The sequence below is a fragment of the Peromyscus eremicus genome, chromosome 2 (genome assembly GCF_949786415.1).
Source record: "Peromyscus eremicus chromosome 2, PerEre_H2_v1, whole genome shotgun sequence".
NCBI lineage: Eukaryota > Metazoa > Chordata > Mammalia > Rodentia > Cricetidae > Peromyscus > Peromyscus eremicus.
In genome coordinates this window covers 161,217,894-161,237,074 of record NC_081417.1, presented here as the reverse complement: position 1 = coordinate 161,237,074, position 19,181 = coordinate 161,217,894, and the positions used below count along the sequence as shown (strand labels likewise).

General features: G+C 53.0%; 1 protein-coding gene across 1 annotated transcript in view; it reads right to left on the bottom strand.

Moving 5' to 3' along the window:
- Nphp4 (nephrocystin 4) overlaps positions 1-18,706 on the bottom strand; it is an 87,646-nt gene extending 68,940 nt beyond the window's left edge. The window contains exons 1-3 of the mRNA XM_059255480.1: positions 18,484-18,706; positions 12,508-12,688; positions 7,341-7,493 (exon numbers count right to left, since the gene is read on the bottom strand). Coding sequence (XP_059111463.1) covers positions 7,341-7,493; positions 12,508-12,642 — 288 coding nt within the window. The 5' untranslated portion in view covers positions 12,643-12,688; positions 18,484-18,706. The remainder of the gene's footprint in view (positions 1-7,340; positions 7,494-12,507; positions 12,689-18,483) is intronic.
- Positions 18,707-19,181: the final 475 nt, after the last annotated feature.

The following is a 19,181-nucleotide window of genomic DNA, read 5'->3' as shown; positions in this document are numbered from 1 at the left end:
CAGAGTGCAAATGGGAAATCTCTGGTCCCTGGGTGGGTGAGGGCACACAAGGGAAAGAGACAGGACAGCTGAGGCACACACAACACACACACACACACACACACACACACACACACACACACACCTGTTTTCAGTTCTAATTGACCCCATCACAAGCATAAGAGACAGAGGTGGAGCGTGCGGTCGGGCTTGCCAACCACAGGGCCTCAAGTCCACACCCTGAGGAGTAACCCTGGGCTGGCTTCCATATGCTGCCATCTTTTAGTGTCTGGGTGTCAGTCCCCAGCTGAGCACAAAGACACCCCCTGCAGACAGTGCCAGGCAGGGCAGAGGGAGGCCAGTGCCATGTGATTGAAATTCGGGTTATCACTCCTATTAAGGAGTTATTACCACGGTGTCACCCAGAAAGCGGTTACTGGAATCCCAGACTGTCAGCCAGGACAACAGAGGGATGCATTAAAACATCAGCCATCAACTATAAATCGCTATTCTATTATCTTTTATTGCAAAATGATGAAATAATGACCACTTAGAGCTGACAGGTGGCTGGGCTGAGACAGAGTTATGCTTCAGGTTCCCAGACTCGCGCTGTCTGCAGAGCCCTGCTGGGCCGCTGGGCCCGTCACTATCTCACCTGTATATTTACACCTGTGCACACTGGTTTTATGGACACTGCCCTCTTTCTCTTCCGGCAGTAAAACAAACATTTAAATTCTCATAGGAAGCAGTAGGCATAGCCCAGCTCGGAGGTCACCTTGAAACTGCTCCACCTGAGCAGTGGGACCAGTGGGGGCAAGTCCAAGGGAAAAAAACACAGGCAAGCGTACTATACCACTGAGGCCCTGCCTTTCATGGCCACCAAGACAACTGCCTTGGAACAAAGGAAGGGGAGAAAAATGCCAAAAACAGCTTTCTCATCTTAGCCGGTCCCGGCATCTTCCATCAGAGAGCCAGCCTGAATGCAACACACGGAAGGACAAGCCGAGCTCAGTCCAGCAGCCCCACTCCCAGCTAAGAATGAGCTCTTTTCCAAACATCACTCATTGTCCTTCCAGTGTGGGGACCATGCTAGAGAAGTCATAAGGAACCTGGAAACACATCAGCCTTCAACAAGTTCACGGCTCAAAGGGCGGATTAGGCAGCTATGGAAATGCTTGCATTGCTCAGGAACACACAGCTTTGGGGAACTGGGGAAGCAAAAGCCTCCTAGGATGGACACACAGACACACGCTCACCTCTGTTCTTCTGGATCATCTGTGCTAGGAGCAACCCCTACCCACACTGCCCCAGTTTCCCAGCATGCAAAAGGCTTGGGCAAAATCCCAGACAGCACACAGCTGAGTGATACCTGTGAACAGCCCTCCAGACCAGGGCAACTTAATTAACACAACGTCATACATGCTGAGGAGAAAACTCTGAGTGTCAACTAAAACAGCGTGATTAAAAGTCAAGCTCATAAAAATCCCTGTGAAGAAAGTCACTGTCGGCAGAAGAGACAGCTCTCAGCCCACCGTGTCACAGCTCTCACACGCACTGGCCAAGGCTCCTCCCTGACGGGGTAAACAGATTAATAAATCATCTCGGTGATCCTGTCCTGATACCTTCATCTTCAAAAACAGACACCATTGCCTCGGGGCCAGGTTTCCATTTCTTGCCCACAGCGACAGAACTGAATACAGCTCTGACAGCATGCCTCTAAGAAGCTGTGCTTGGCCTGCACTGCTGACAGCTACCCATGCTCACAGGAGCAGCAGAGCAGCAATGCAAAGCAGTAGTTCAAAACAAGCCAGTAGAGGCTGGGGAGGCGGTTCAGAGTGCTTGCCACGCAAGCATGGAGACATGGGTTCGGATCCCCAGCACCTAGGTAAAAAAATCTGTCACCTCTGGGCTTGGGGTGGGCACGGGGGGGGGGGGGGGGGGGGGATGGTTGAGATAGAAGAACTTGCTACTGGTCAGCCTAGCCAAAAAGCAACAAGCACCAGGGAATGAGGGGGAGAGTGACAGAGCAGGGCACTCTGACCCTCCTACGTACCCCTGCACAACAGACACACACAAACATTTGTACACATATGCACACACACACTCACCTCATACCTGCACAACAACAATAATAATAAGCCTTTAATGCAGAACCGTTGGGAAAACAACCCACAAATGCCTCCTGCAGCTCCCATCTACTGACATCTACTAGGCTCAGGTTTCCTGGCCAATGGAACACTGACCAAGCTGGGCCAACTCTATGCACCCCAGTCTCCCCTAAGACAGTCACAGGCTCAGTTCTGAAGTTGGGAGCTGACCTTGTTGGGAAGTTGTCACAGTGGTAGGATCAGGCTGACACCACCTCAGCACAGACCAGAGAGGGCAACCCAGCCCTCAACATGAGTGCTTCTAAGGCTGAGAAACTCAGATCTGTAGAAGGACAATGTGAACTTGAACCCTGGCTGGAAGATGACACAGGAGCTTATCAGTCTCTATATGTTAGCACCTACGCAGACTCAGGTGCAGTGGACACTCAGACATCTACCCAGTGAACGCACCCTGCTTCATGGGCAACTGCTGGAAACCAGATGACTTACACTCAAGGTGCGCATCTCTGCATATGGTGTGCAGAAGACTTCAAGGTCACAGAGCTGAGTGACCTTCCCGAGATCCAGGGTTTGGCCCATGTGCAAACCACAACAAATCCGGCACTTAGGCCCAAAGCTGGCCCTCACTCCAGCTGGAAAGCAATTCCTTGACTAACTTATAAAAGGGTGATCAAACACCACCAACCCAAAGGAAGAGACACTGGAGAACAGAAGCAACCAACCGCAGGCCCTCCCTGGTCGCCAGGGACTGGCGGGTCACTCCCCATACAGTGAAAACCCAACCTTGGCAACAGCCAAAGACTCTGCTTCTGTCAGGCCCCACTTTAGGCTGATCCCAGGAGTGGGTACTTCTGACCTCGAGGGGAACTGCCCTCCTCCTGCAGGGACACAGCTGCAGCTGAGCAGGGGTTGCCCTCTGTGCACGCCGTCCCTCGCTGTCTGCCCCAGGGACCCGTGAGCGGCAGCAAGACGGAGAGAGTCGAGTGTACAGTCTGGATCGATCTGGTGAAGCAGGGTCCAGGAGGTGTCAGGACCTTCCTGTCTGCATCCCTTCCCCGCACGGCTCTGAGGAGTGAGGGCCGTCAGGACTCCATCCTCACTACTCTGGTGTTCCAAGTCTTTTCTGAGAGTAGAGCTGACTGCAGTTCTGAGACGGCATCTCCCACCCACCCCCACCCACCCCCACCCACCCCCACCCACCCCCACCACCCCCACCACATGCCAGTCACACACATGTATGGAGCCAGCTCAATACATCAGAGCACGCCCAGACAACCTAGTAGCCACACATAGACCCCGCAGCCCCAGTAGCCCCGAGTACCGCCCCTTGGTACTGGCGGCTCCTTAACCTCACAGCAGATCTGCCTGAGCCATTGCTTATGGGAAAAGTACCTCGCACATCTGTGTCACCTCAGAAAGTCAAGCAGCATCTTAGGCATCTGTCTCTACAGGCATGTGGCCGGAGCACCCAGCCAGCCAGTGACCACAACCATAGCACACACTAAGTACCCACCGAGAGCACGTCAACCTTGTACAACACAGGTGCAGGCGCACACCACACAGAGCAAAGGGGGCATCCCTTTACTTAACTGAACACAATCTCCTCTTTCGTATTCAGGAGCCAGGAGGAAGCTGGCATAAAAGGTCGGGCGGACTTCATCACTGGGCCACCACTGGCCTCTGCTGCTTGCAGTGAGCATAGCAACGAGCAGAGAGAAACCAGAGCAAGCAAGCTCAGGCATCACCCTCAGGACCCTCAGTGTCCGGCCACCACATGCTAAACCTACACACTTTCCATTCCACTGACTCCCAACGCACAGCCTCAACCAAAGGCAAATCAAGACCGCTGCCCAAGCCGAGCTGGCTTGTTGTTAGTTGTTTTTGCTCTTTTGGGAACCCACCATCCAGCTCCCAAATAATCCCACATGGATGCTTATTCTTACTTATGAATGCCCAGCCCTAACTTGGCATTTCCTTAACTTTAAATTATCCCATCTACCTTTTGCCTCTGGGCTTTTCCTGTTCTCTTACTTCTGTAAATCTTACTCCGTGGCTTGCTGTGTAGCTGGGTGGCTGGCCCCTGATGTCCTCCTCCTTCTCTGGCTCTTTCTCTCCCTTCTCCCAGATTTCTCCTTCTATATACCCTCTCTGCCTGCCAGCCCCACCTATCCTTTCTCCTGCCTTGTTATTGGCCTTTCAGTTCTTTATTAGACCATCGGGTGTTTTAGACAGGCACAGTAACACAGCTTCACAGGGTTAAACAAATGCAACATGAACAAAAGTAACACAGCTTAAAATAATATTCTATTACACAGGCTGAGTTGATGTGGCTCCCACCAGCATAGGTCACCAAGCCTAGGAATAAGCCTGAATCTTGGATTACCTGGACAAAGGTCTGTGTCAGGGCTCAGGATAGCTGGCCAGCAGGGGGCAGTGAAATCTAAGTGTATCTGGGCTTCTGGGACAACTGAAACCCAGAGTAACACAAGGTCAAACCCAAGACAAGGACATAAGCAGCGTCAGAGAACTGTCTCTCACAGCCACCGGGTATTCTACAGGGGCCACCCATCTGTGACTCCCAGGATTGGAGATCTTGAAAGGCCCTGCAACCAAGATCCCGTGCTTCCAAGTCAGGATCCCCAATGGGGAGCGGAACATGTGCAGCAGAGCTGATCCAACCCGTCTCTGAACGCAGAGCTAAACAAGGGGTCATGGAGGGAGAAGGGGGAGGGTGTCTCTGTGCTGGCTTCAGAGAAGGCTGCTGACCGGGAGCACAGGCTCACCTCCGACACCTCCCCACCGAGGGCTGTACGTCCTGGTGGCCAAGGGGGAGGCTCCACTCTGCATGCACCTGCCTGCTCCCCTTTAAAATGAGGACTCACGATCGCTGCCCTCCACAAGAGGAGGACAAAGATGAGATGAAGGAACGTGCTTCTTTCATTCCCGGCCCTCGGAAGCCCGTCCCCAGAGAAGGCAAGTTATCACAGCAACACAAGGTTCTCATGGGCCTCTGCATGCAGGAGAAAGAGAACATCAGGAGAGCCCATCCATCCCTACAGGGCTGCTGCCAAAGGCAGAAGCGGCCACGCATCCCCCATCACTGTCATGAGACAGAGGACAGACCTGTGTCAAAGGCACAAGGCCAGCCCCTGCCTGTGCTGAGACGGCCCTCGTGGGGTCACACAGAGCCATGTACAAGATTGACAACATGGACTCCTGTCACCAGCACACTGGCCTGGCAGACCTTTCCAAGATATTTGCATAAGCCACCTGATAACATCGCGTCAGACACACTTCAGTTCCCGTGACATAGATTTTGCCAAGCCTTTGTTTAGTCTTCTGACCTCTGGGGCCATTATCTCCCTCAACTACCCGTGTTTAGTCTGGGAAGCCTCAGAATGAGCCATGCCAAGCCACACAGAATCAGGCGGCCGGATGACGGCCAAAGTCAGAGAGCAGCATGTTCACAGCCAGCCTGAGGCTCAGCACCAGCTATGGCGAAAGCAGCCATGGCAGAAAAGGAGCCATAGTGACCGGAGCAACAACTCAGAACAGCCACGGTCCGTCCCTTCCACTGTCACAGTACCGTTTCCTCGGCCTCAGTTCACCTGCTGAGGAGGGAACAGCTCAGAGTCATCAGAAGCCATCACCTGCAAAGTCAAACCTGGGCTCCTCACTGCCCCCTGAAGGCCAAGTATGGAACAGCAGGGAAAGGCCCCTATGGCCTCTTCAACTCGTAAAGCATACTGGGAAGGCCCACAGGACACAGCTGTCCACCCGACTCACCACGGCCACACCAGCCCCAGCTCCCCTCGCTCTCACACTCTGACCTGCCTTGCTGGGTGCATCCCCTCCCCTGCTCGTCCTGGCCTCTCAGGGGCCCTCCTCCACGGCCCTGCCTGAAGCAGGTCCCCAATCCTTCTGCCTCTTCTGAGAACATTTCACAGCTCACGGCCTATGTTACTGCTCTTTGTACCACTCCAGAGGGATGGAGGCGTTCTCTCCTCTCTACCTGAGAGGTAGCCTGAGGTGAAGGCAGCCAAGAGGCTCCCTGGGGAACACGGACCCAACTGGTGACATGCTACTGCCAAGTCTGAGGGCAGAAGCACCGATCCAAGTCCACGCTCTGCCACCCTCCATGTGGGCAAGTCATTTTTCTGAGTCTGGGCTTCACCACCTGTGACGGCCAACCTTGACTGTCATCTGAGTAAAGTGAGAAGCATCTAGATTGGCAAAGCACACCTCTGGACAAAGGATGAACTACAAGCAGCGTTTCTCAAGCTGTGAGTTGCAACCCCTTTGGGGGGGTCAAATGGCCCTTTCACAGGGGTCACCTAAGACCACTGGAAAACACAGGTGTTTACATTACAATTCATAACAGTAGCAAATTACAGTTACGAAATAGCAATGAAAATAATTTTATTGTTAGGGGTCACCACAACATGGGGAACTGTATTAAAGGGTCACAGCATTAAGCAGATTGAGAACCACTGAACCACGGGGAGATGGCCCACTCAGAATGTAGGCGATGCTCTACCACAGGACTAAAAGTCCAGATGGAAAAAGACATGGAGAGTAAGCCCATGAGGATAGGCATTCTCTCCCCACTTCCTTTCACCATGAGAGGACGGGTGTTGCCAGACATCCCGGCCATGACACTCAGCCTCACCACAGGACCAGAATCAGCAGGTCACTGAGCTGAAAATTCCAAAATGAATCCTTAGGCCGTCGTTCCCAGGTATCTTTGTCATGGTGATGAAAGCGAACACTCCATCAGCTGGGATCAGTAACTTCACTGTTCCGAGACCCCAGAGGCTCCCTGAAGGCGGTGGGACCCCCACATCCCTGCACCCCATCGTAAGCACGTCGACCTGGCTGGACATAAGAGACTGTCTGGAAACAGTGTCCCTCCACTGAGACAAGCTTTGCAGCAGTGACCTGCTACCCCGGCCATGCGTGTGTGTGCCGAGATGTGTGCACCGAGATATGTGTGCCAAGATGTGTGTGCCGAGATGTGTGCACCGAGATGTGTGCGCCGAGATGTGTGTGCCGAGATGTGTGCGCCGAGATATGTGTGCCAAGATGTGTGTGCCGAGATGTGTGCACCGAGATGTGTGCGCCGAGATGTGTGTGCCGAGATGTGTGCGCCGAGATGTGTGTGCCGAGGCCTCACGGTCTGGGCTGCACAGGACAGACCCAGCACACCTGTGCCCTACCACAAAGCAGTCCCTACCCACGGTCAACAGAACCCACCTCATTGAAGATGATCCTGGGCGGCTGCCTGGACAGCTGATTGGTGGACTTCACCATGGTTTTCCATGTCCTCCCAAAGAAGTGTTTGTAGGTGACATCGAAGAGAGACACTCGCAGATGGCATTCAAGCTCCGACAACATGTCTAGGATTCCCTAGGAGACACCAGAAAAGGAGTCCTGAAGAGACACCCCATAGCAACTATGGGAACCCTCTGGAGGGCTCTGGGCCATCAGCACCTACCCCATATTCAGCTACCAGCAGCTCAATTTCCTTTTGGCCATGGCCTCTCTCTACAGCAACTGGTCTTGGTGGAGTTATAAATCATGATGCTCAGCCTGCTCTGGCAAATCAGAGCCCTGAAATGCCCTAGGATGGCATAAACTTAAGATGCATCCAAAGGCATTAGGACACCAGAGGCCAAGCCATGTCAGCCAGACACAGACCTAGGGCTGCTGGCCGCTATTTTGCTAGCAGATGGGACCAAGAGCTGAAGGATATGGTCCAGCCTGTCTCACCGTGAGACTCTGGATCAAACCACACCAGGGCTGAGTCTGTGACGCGTCTGTTATGTTGTGTAATAAACCTTCTCTGGCTTAAGCCATTGGGATGATGTCTTCATTTTGTGCAGCCATGTTAATTAAGTCCATCCTGATAGAAGTGGGGATTAAATCAACCTGTCAGAATTATTCTGGGATGTTAGTACAAGAAAAGCAGAGCTCTGATGTGTGAGAAATCATGTCTACGAGCCTAGAAGAGACAGAGTCTTTCCCACAGCCCGCTACCCACTGTTTCTGTTTTAACCTCCAGTTCCTTTATTACTGCCTTCAACTGCAGTTCTTGGGTGACAGTCCCCTGCTTTTCTCTCGTTCATTCACTCAACAAACCTTCCCTTCCCACCTGCTGCTTCCTATCTGCCAGCTGTGGTTCTAGGCACCAACGACACAAGAGGAACAAAGGAAGAAAATGCCTAAGTGTTTCCGTAAAAGAAAGCCTAGCCACGTAGTCAGGGAAGGGGCTCCCAGAAGACAGCATCTGGGCCGAGAACTAAGAGACCATGGGACTGGGGACCTGGGGACAGGGAGCCAGCAGAGGGCGCAGCACAACACCAGGCCCTGGGGCAAGAGAGCGGGATTCTCAGGGACTTATGTGTCCCTCAACCTCTGGCATCTGGAGAATCCCTGACAAGAGATGCCCCATGACCTCCCACACAGGCCAGTTCTCAGAGATGGCCACTGCCTTGCCTCTGAGAGCATTTCTGACAGGCAAACCTACCGACCACCCCTGAATGCTCTCCTCAGCCCTCACACAGAACCTCCGCATCCCAGGACCAAGACCGAGAAAACTGGACAGTCCCTATACCACAGGGATCTGTAGGGTTACACAAGCTGGCCAGTCCTCAGCTGCTCAGCCTGACCAGGCCTTCCCTGTGACTTTGAACCTCCCTAGGGTCCAGCATGGACCTCCATGTCCAGGTCTGCTCACTCTCTCAGCAGCTGTTTAAGAAGCCTTCTCAGTGGTCATCATCTCCTGAACTCAGCAAAATCCTGGGAACGGTCTACACCATGGAGCCTGTGGAGCTGCAGCAGGCTGAGCAGGAGGCGGGGTGCACAGGAGCAACCCTGGCAGCCTCGTGGAGCCCTGGGAGAGGCTGTGCTTGTGTCCCGATGGAACGAACAGCCACGGAAAAAGCACCCACCCACTCCCAGCAGAAAAGGCGATGTGATTCAGGACCTGAAGAAGTGCCACAGTAAGGGGATCAGGGACCGGACAGCAGTTGGGAAAGGGTGGTCAGAGGTCACAGCTTCCATCCATGCAGGAAGGGCCAAGGGGCAAGTCACAAGGTGGCTGGTGAGGAGAGGACAACTCAGGATCTGTGCTAATGGAGGGGCCACATGGAGGGGTCCAGAGGCAGGACACGGACTGTGAAGAAGCAAGAAGGAAAGAGACTGGCTACCTTAGCAGACCCAGCCTTCCCCAGATCCAGCTGTGAATGCCACAGCCCTGGTGAATAACTAGTGGATAGCTGGACATTTCCTGTGTAGAGCAAATGGGAGAAGTGGTGTTACCTGTAGGGATGAGCATGGTGGGGTGGGGCAGCACCAGTCCTCTGCCTGCAGCCTCCTCACTGACCCTTCCCTCCAGCTCTTGCCTCCATCCTCTCCACATCTGCCCAGCCACTGGCCCCACATCGCAGGCCTCTGCTGACCACAACCACCCCGCCTTCTCGACCCCGCCTTGCATCTCCCGGAGTCTGTCCAGGACTCTGGTCCCAGCTGCAACGGGAGCTCAGCTCCCCACTTCATCCTCAGGATCCCACCAGGCCTGACACATGCAGGTGCTCAGTTCCACTCAGACGTTTCCCATTCCTCCTTGTGTGTTTTTCTTGAGATTCCCAAGGAGGAAGCACACGTTGCACAACTTTCTTTTCTAACAGAGTTGTGCAAAGCCGTCCCGGTCCATGATGGGCACCATCAGCTACTGCCCGCACACATTCCTGTCCACCATTGCTCAGTCTGAGATGTTTTCTAACTTCCCTATGAATTCTTCTTTGACCCATAGGTTATTTATAGTGTGCTAATTTTCAGCAGGTTTACTGCAATGGGTTTACAGTTCAAAACCACAGCAGTCAGGAAACACACTCCCTATGATTTTCCCAGACGCTGCACACCAGGGGTCAACATTCAAATGCACAATGCGCTGCAGGAGGGCCTTGGAGGCCGCATCTTTCTCTCCCTCCTCTGCCCAAGTCTTTTTGGTGTCCAGGTCTTCACTGTGGTATACAACACAGAGAGGCCTGGGTGTCACCTGCAGTGGCCTTCCAGCCTGGGAGTGGCTGGTCACCATCTGTGTCCCTTACCTCCGGCACCTCCCTGCACCCTCAGCTCTCAGACACTCACTAGCATGGGCACAGTTGCCCTATGCAGACATGGCTTACCTTCTCCCACTGACTTCCAACTTACCCGTTCTTTATGTTTAAATACACTATGCTGTAAACAACACATAGTGTGACCTTAAATGTTAACTTTTGACCTGACTTTGAATCAGGAACTCCATTCACAAGAATTTTTCTATACATATATACATACATTAAAAATAATGTAAACATAGTCAGGCATGGTAGCTTAAGTCTGTAATCCCTCAAATTAAATACTCAAGAGGTTAAAGCAGGAGGATCTTAAGTCTGAGGCCAGCCTGAGCTACACAGTAAGGCCTTGTCTCAAAAAAGGATGAGAACAGGGCATGGTGGTACGTCTTTAATCCTAGTACTCGGGAGGCAGAGGCAAAGGCAGGCAGATCTCTCTCTGTTTAAGGCCAGGTTGGTCCACAGAGTAACAGGACACCTGGGGCTACATAGTGAGACTCTGTCACAAAAGAAAAGAAAAAAAAAAATCCTCATGTAACATGAACAATCTCTAAGACATGTTGTTTCTAAAATCATTTTTAAAACAAGGTACAGATTATATATATTTTATATATTACATATAAAACCATTTACATTTAAAGGAGGAAAAGGAGCCAGGTGTGGTAGCATGTACCTGTGTCTCAACTCAAGAACCTAAGGCAAGAGATCAGGAGTTTGAGTCTATTCTGGGCTACACAGTGAGACCTTGTCTTAATAATAATAATAATAATAATAATAATAATAATAGGAGCCAGCCAGGCAGTGGTGGCATACACCTTTAATCCCAGAACTCAGGAGGCACAGGCAGGTAGATCTCTGTGAGTTTGAGGCCAGCCTAGTTTACAGAGTGAGTTCCAGGACAGCCAAAGCTACACAGTGAAACCCCACTTTGAAAAACCAAAATAATAATCACAATAATAATAATAATCATAACAACAACAGGAGCCAGAGAGATGGCTCAGTGGTTAAGAGCACTTAGTGCTCTTACAGAGGCCCAGCACTCATACCAAGTGGCTCCCAACTGCCTATAACTCCAGTTCCAGGGGATCTGATGCCCTCTGCTGGCCTCCACAGGCACCTGCACACAAATGGTGCACATAAACTCATACGGACAGACAGACATAAAAATGAAAATACATACAGGTATATTTATTGTATTGTTTAGACCTTATGAAGTGTTAGACAAAAGCCAGACAATTCTGGTGGTATCTGAGACAGGACATTGTTGATAATTCACTGTTTTTGTGTTTCTTGCAAATTTCAAATTCTGTAAAATTACTTTTCTCAAACCAAGGAGGGGGGGTGGGCTTTCCTTCATGAAACTTCTGAGAAAGAGAAAGCTGTCAATTCTCAGATAGGACGGCCAGAGCCAGCTCAGGCAGGGATCAGTCCAGGGCCGGCCCTGCTAAGGAGCAGTCCAGGGCCAGTGGGAAATAAGTAGCTCCAAGCAGCTGGCTTCCCTCATGCAGGTTCTGCTCGGCTTCTGTGAAATCAGAGTGATATTGGAGCCCCCTCACAGGGCTGAGAGTGAGTAAATCAGCATGAACAGCATGCTAAGAGGCACAGCTGTGGCACAGCAAACATCTTGGTACCTAACGCTGTAGCAAACACAGGAGGCACCCACCAGAGGGCTTGGAACTCTAACTGCTGACAACTAGCAATTAAGTGTCGATCCTATCACAGCAGTGCAGACAATGGGCTTCCCAATCAAAGAAACACCGCACCTTCCCCAGCAGGGCTGGCTCCTTGGACATCCCTGCAGGCCAAGTGTTTCAGAAGGACACAGACCACATGAATGCCCTCTGAGTGGCTGCATGGTCACACTAGCTCACACAGGCCCCCTGGAAGCTGAAAAGAGCACACATAAGTGCAGAGATGTCGGCACAGGCCTTCGGGTTCACCTGGCTGGTGGCATCCAAGCACACAAGGCTTCCACAGTCTTGGCAAAGCTGCTACCCAGAGCAGCATTCTCCAATTGTAAACTGAAGGAGGACCACACAGGGCCACACACAAAGCATCTTCCTATACCTTGGCTCAGAAACAACCCAGAAAGACTACCTATGAGTCTGCACTGTGGCACTGTGGGTAGAAATGCTCACCCAAGGCCCCAGGTACTAACCGAGTGGCCGAATGCCATGTTTTGTACTGCCAAGTCCAAGGTAACAGGCACAGTGGTGCAACCCGGGAGATAAGTGAAAATCAATGTTAATTGGAAGCCTAATCTCAGACAACAGCAACTGACAATCAACGGAAAATCTCATTACCTGCTTAATTAGTGGCCCATCAAGCCACTTCAGGACACACTGGAACGCTGTGGACTCCTTCCCAAGCTGGCGAGCTCTCTGTGGGTGGGGAGGGACGAGTGTGTTTTGGGTGAAGGCTCTGTGCCAGTCATCCATGCTGCCCGTCCAACCTCACTGGGGCCTCCAGGACTCCCTGCACCATCTGTAGTAAAATGAAGGCAACAGTGATCAGCCCAGTGCTCACCTGACTCTCCCGGAGGAGCCTCCACCTCCAGAACCCCACACGTGGCAGCCCAGTCCCACAAACCCCAACGCAGCTGCATTGCTGACCTGAACCAATGCCGCCAAGGAAATATGCCAATCAGACACAGTTAGCCTGGGCTCAGCGGCTGGTTTAAGGGGGCACGCAGGGCTACTTTGAACAGATACATAGGTTAAGCACTGGCCAGTGAGTGGCAAATGAAGCCCAAGCCCTAAAACATTCAGAGAGTGTGAGCTAATGGGGCCAGTGAGCTGCCAATCTCCGTCTCTGCTGGTTCTGCACAGAGGGAAATACGGGCTTGGAACAGACATTGCCAAAGGCAACTTGGGAGCAGCTACCTTGAGACACGCATAGAAACGAAGGACAGAACGAGCAGGAGGCAGAGCCAGTCCGTCCCAATGTTATCACTAGAACCCTAAGGCCACTCACCCAGAAGGGCTGGGCTATTTGGCAAGGTCTCTTGTTGCCCAGCCAGCGTTACCAGCTTCTTAGGATCTCACCCATCAGGTGTCACCCAAGCTTGTGAAGCCGGACAGGGTCACCACCTTCCCTTGCTGTCTCTTCGCGTGACAGATGGTGGTAAGAGGCCAATTCTAGGCACTGCAATGTCAAGTGTGAGGAGAGCAGTAAGTGCCGCCTCTAAGAGCGGCCGGCCCTAACACCACCACTGCTCCTGGTGTTTCCACCCTGGTGACATCTGCACTGGCGGGGCACAGGCCACAGTGGGCAGCCCTGAAAGCTCTGTGACTCCCTGCCACGTTTGTCACCACAACAGTGGAAACACCAGCTTCACCAGAAAGAAAAAGGTCCTTGGCAGAGGCAGGGAAGCTATTAATTTCACTACATCTGGACTGCTGGGCACACGCAGCTAGACGGTGATGAAAAACACAGAGTAAAGCACGTTCCACGTCCGCTGCGAGCCGCAGGCCGCTGGGCATCCCAGGGGAAGGCCTACTGTGGCTGCTGCCTGCCCAGCCTGCTTTTCCATTAACACCACTTCAGTGGAGAGATGGCCGCTAGACAGCCTCAGCTTCGGCAGACACTTCCTCAAACACGGACAAAGTGAACCCGTCGCTTCAAGGAAAATTAGTAAAACTAAGGAGTTTTCAAACAAAAAACTGAGTTAGAAACATCTGTATCCTCCACTGCCTACCTGACTGCATCATACTTCAAGACCTGCCCTGTGAGCAGGACAGGGACAAGATGGATGCCATCCTCAGGGAGTATGTACGTATATGAGTGGTATTTTGTGTGTGTGTGTGTGTTCTGACAAATAAAGCTTGCCTGGAGATCAGAGGGCAGAGCTAGCCACTAGTTAACCATGGAAGTTGGGCAGTGGTGGCTCACGCCTTTAATCCCAACACTCAGGAGGCAGAGACAGAAAGTGATAAGGCGAGTGGAGACAGGATCTCATCCCTTTCGGTCAGAGGATCCAGAGAGGTAAGAAGTCACTGGTGGCTGCTCCTCTGCTTCTCTGATTTTTCAGGTTATTACTCCAATAGCTGACTCCTGGTTTTTATTGATAAGACTAATTAGGTTCACGCTTCATATATGTGTAAATATGTGGAAGATCTATGAAACTCAGAATGCTAGCACATTCCAAGTGACCAATAGCCAGTGACCACAACAGTTCGAAACCCTATGAGAATGAAAGATCCTGAGGCAAGAGCTGGTGTATAAGAAGGCGGTTGGTGGGCAGGGGCTCCACATAAAACAGTATGTGAGAAACTGTCCACACAGTGCTTGCCTGTTGTGCACAATGCACCATGTCTCGTCCCAGCACCCTGTAAGCCAGGCATGGTGACACGCACCTGTAATACCAATAACTGGGAGGCGGCAGGAGAGTCCACGCAAGTCCAAGGCCTGCCTGGTCTACAGTTAGTCTAGGCTAGCCAGAGCTATATAAAGAGACCCTGTCTCAAAACAAAAACAACTACTGCTAGAGAGGGGAGGGAAGCATCCAAGAGCAACAACCACCACGGGACCCTCCTCTTACCCAGTGGGGTTGGATTTCCTATGAAGGCTTCAACCAAGACAGCAGATGAAGGAGGCGCAAACGCCCAGAACAAACTGTCTCCTAGTAAGCCAAGGAAAACACTGGCACAAGCCCAAAGTCACCCTTCTTCGCAACAATTTCAAAGTTTTTCCGTGTGATCACATAATCAGGTTTATTGCTGCCATTTTTAAATTAACTAGTGTTTCTTGATGCTTCTGGGTTCTGACTTCTCATACAGTGAACACGGACAGACAGAAATCACATACACTAAAGTCTGTCTGGATCCTCATGAACTTCTTCTAAAGGTAAAAAGTAAAGGGTCATTCTAAGGGGTCACCCCTCCATGCTCAGGGGTGCATGAGGGAAGTAAAGGATAAGACTGTCAACCTGACCCTCGCACACACACACCTCAGGCTACATCCTAGCCTCCCCTGGAAGACATCTACAAACCAGGGACCCCTCAGTGGTCCAAAGCCACCCATGTGACTCTGCCTCTATGCGGATGTGGCAGCTACCAGGACGCCCTGTTTCCCTGTTCTTTGTAAAAGGACCCAATTCCACGCACGAGGAGGGCTGCCCCGAGTCCAGCCAGAGGCCTGCAGTAATTGTTCAAAGGGAAACCGGTGATGCCCCACACAGTGCCACAGGCAAAGCTTCCCCTGGGAGACTCAGTCTGGACTGGCACTCCTGCCCAGCCTAAAGCTGCCCAAGACTACCCAGCCCAGAATCCCAGGAGACACTCAGCTACCACAGGGAAATCCTAGTGCAGAAGCAGGCCCAGGCAGACTAACAGAACCAAGGGGGGATGCCTGAAGACAGCAGATAGAAAGCAGTGCCTCCGTATCCACTGGATGAATCACTGGGGTGAATGACACAAGCCAACAAGCACCCCTGGAAGCTCCTGCCCCTCCCTGAGTCAGATCTCCAGGCAAGCTGAGTAACCGTCTCCAACATTCGCACCCTGATCCCGGAGCCTGGGGACATGTGACTTTTCATGGCAAACAGGATTTTGCACAGGAGTGAGGAGGTTATGCTGGAACATCCGGAGAGCCTGAAGAGTCCCTTTTTACAAGTAAAAAGGCTTAGAAAGAAGAGCAGGGGACCACGGCAAGGCCAAGGTCTCTAGAGGAAGAAAAGCCAGGTACCAAGGGACGCAGGTGCCTCCAGGAGCTAGAAATGACATCTTCAGCTGGGGTCCCCTGAGGACCTGCCCTCCCACACCTTGACCTCAGCCCAGTGAGAAAGATTCTGGATGTCTGATTCTCAGAACTGGAAAAGAATCAGTTTGTTGGTCCAAGACACTGCACTGTGGCATCTGGTGACAGCAGCCACGGGAAGCTCATAGAGGTGCCCACTAGTGAAAGAGACGTGACCAACAGTCACTCCAGGGCCATCTCCTCCTGGAAGTGAGGGGCTCCTGGGCGGCCCTGGGCCCGGCCCCCGTGTTACTCTGCTGGTCACAGTCCTTGCGGCCTATCTTGTGGTGATTGCTCCCGGGCCAGCTCCTGGCAGAAGGGGACTGTCCCTCCCATGGCCTTGGCAGCCATTCCACAGGAGAACTTAGGAAAGTCACAAAGCCAAATGGTGCTGCAGTGGAGGGGAGCCTGACTGCTCTTTTTTCCAGAGAGATGTTATCCGCTGCTCTCCAGATCAAACAGGCATTGTCTTACTGAGAACCCGTACCTGACAGCACTGTGAGCATTTCTGGGGAGGAGGTGACCCACGCCCCCACACAGGCCCTGGCCCTCCTCAGGCCAGTGTCCTCATCCCACAAGCCTTGAAAAGCACTCAAGCACCAGCCTACCCTTTTAGGGTCTGCCTGTCCCCTGCTGTCCCTATCGCCTGTCAGGTTCACACTGGAGATCTGAAAGGCCCGCCTCCCCGCAGCCCTCTGTAGAAACATTATCCAGAGCTGAGCTGTCAATACAGTCCTGAGAGACTGTGAGCTCCCTGAGTCAGCACTAACCCTTGGAGAGAATCTGTCCTTAACTGAAAGAAATAGAACCTCCCTTGCAGAGAAGATAGCCTAAAGAGACACTCTGTAACCCCAAAGAAGTAAAATCTCCACAGGAATCCCATGCTGGAGGGAGGGAAGGTCAAAGCCTTGGTGCCAGTGTACTGAGGACAGGTGGCAATTGGGATTGTGAGAGCCAGGCTCATACCCTACAAACTCTTGTAACAGAAAGGTCCCGAGGAAGGACCAAAGGGCCACTGGGAAGAATAAACATTAGAAAGAAAACTGGACAGATTCCATGCTTTGAACCCAAGAAAAGGGACCATGGGCTCTCTAGAGAGCTTTGAACCCAAGAAAAGGGGCCATGGGCTCTCTAGAGAGGACAGGAAGAAGCCTGAGCTGAGTCAGGCACCCATTCCCGGTGTACCGTTCCGACAACTGGAAGGCAGCGTCATCACAGCCCCCTTACACATGAGGAGACGGGCTTAGGCGAGTTCACGGCTAATAGTGACTAACTCACACCCATGCCGCTCTCCTCTTCCCACTCAGGAAGCCAGAGGAGACAGACAAGATGTCCAGAAGGGGGCAGCGAGAGCCCTCCTGGTGGAGATGTCCAAAGATGAGGGCCAGGTTTTTTCTCCTCAACTTCAGCCAAGATCCTCACCTTCCCTGCCTGCTTCCAATCTACAAGACGAGAGCTTAGGATGAGGTCTTAGGGACTTCATTTCTGCAGATTTAATCAATAAATGTTTGCCAAACACCCGGTGTATTCCAGAGGCAAAAAGACAAATATCATCTCCAACAATATTAAACTGTAGTGATTCATTTATAGGTGACAGGGAGAGGAAACCAGAGGCTGAAATTCCACAAATAGTGGTGCCAGGCTCAGGGAGGCCTGCTCCCCAGAAATGAAGACTTAGGGAGGGGGGTGTGATGGAGGGCTTACCTGTAAGTTTGATTAAGGAGTGCCTGGCATGCCCTCATTCACCCTCTGCTATGGGACTAAAACGTGGTCTTCACCAAAGCTGATAATCTCGAAGATCCCTGGGTACTAACACTAGAACGAGATAGTGCTAGGATAGTTTGCGGCACAAGGCAGAATTATGGCCTGCGGAAGCTGCATGGCTGAGCGGCAAAGGAGACCAGGGTTGGAAAAGGGAGAGCTTGCCCATTCCCTAAACCTGCAAAGCCGGCTTCAGTGCAAACTTCCACGTGAACCGCGAGCGCATCTCCCCGGACCAAGGCAAGACTAGACACACTGGGAACCCGGACAGCAGCATGGGTTGCAATTCCGAGCAATGAAGGAAGGGAGGTCGACCCTGCCCCGAGTGCTGGACATGGATAGGGCCAGGGGCCTCACAGTGCATCCAGGGCCGCAAGAACCTGATCGAGCTGCACGTTCTAGGCCTGGGAAAGATGCACGCACACAAGGCCGTGATCATCTTCGAGGCTCTGGTGAGCACACCGCATCCGTTTTAGTCCCAGATTGCTGGGGGAACCGGGTCAGAAAACCGAGGACTAACCGAAGGAGACCCCGATGTCCAACTTCTGCTGGCAACCGGGATGCACCAACAGCGACGCAAGGGGGGAAACAGCGAAAGCCACGCGACCCAGGCCCACCCCTGTGTTCCGTGCTGTGCCTTGCAAACACCAGATCGTCAGTAAAAAGCAATATGTACAGTCCCACCCGGGACCCTGAGGTCTCTTCGAGCTCTGCTGCCACCCGCGCCTCCAAAACACGCAAACTTCCCCCGCACTTGGTTCAGTCCACCGCTGGCGTGTTACCTAGGAGACGGGCACCGGATCCACGCTTCCGAGGACGTCCCGCACCGTGGATCCAGCGATCGGGCAGCCGGTGCCCAGCGAAACCCAAGGTCTCGTGGGCTCAGCACCGGCCAAGGGGGGCAACAATCCGCCGCCACCCACGCGAGGAGCCCCGGCCTGAGGGACACCGCGCACTCAGCCCAGAACCCGCCTCGCGTCACTTTCTCCGTCAAAGCCGCGCGACCAATGAGAACCCGAGTCCCAGGACCCTGACTCCGCGCGCGCCAGCCAATCGGCGCGTCGGCGGGAGCAGCATGATTTGCATGGACTTCAATGGCCTCCGCCAATGAGACTGTGACTGGCGTGAGCCATAGCCAATGATAGGCTGCTAGGGGCGTGGCCGCGGGCGTCCCACGAGGTAAAGATGCTGCGGGCGGAACCTGCCGGAGCTAGCGGGATTCGGGGGCGCTGAAGTCGCAAGGGCAGGGCGGGAAGGAAGATCCGGAACGGGGCGCAGGATCCGGAGCTGGAGGCCCCCAGGTGAGTGCAGCTGGGAGACCCCAGCGGGCACCTGCGAGGCCGCGCTGTCGCGGGTACCGCGGTCCCTCTCCATCTCCTCTTCCCCAGCCCTGCATCCCTGCCCCCGCCGCGGTTCTCACCTCCTCTCCAGTCTCCCCACCTCCTTCTCCACAGTCTCCCTGCCCCCACCCCACCCTCTC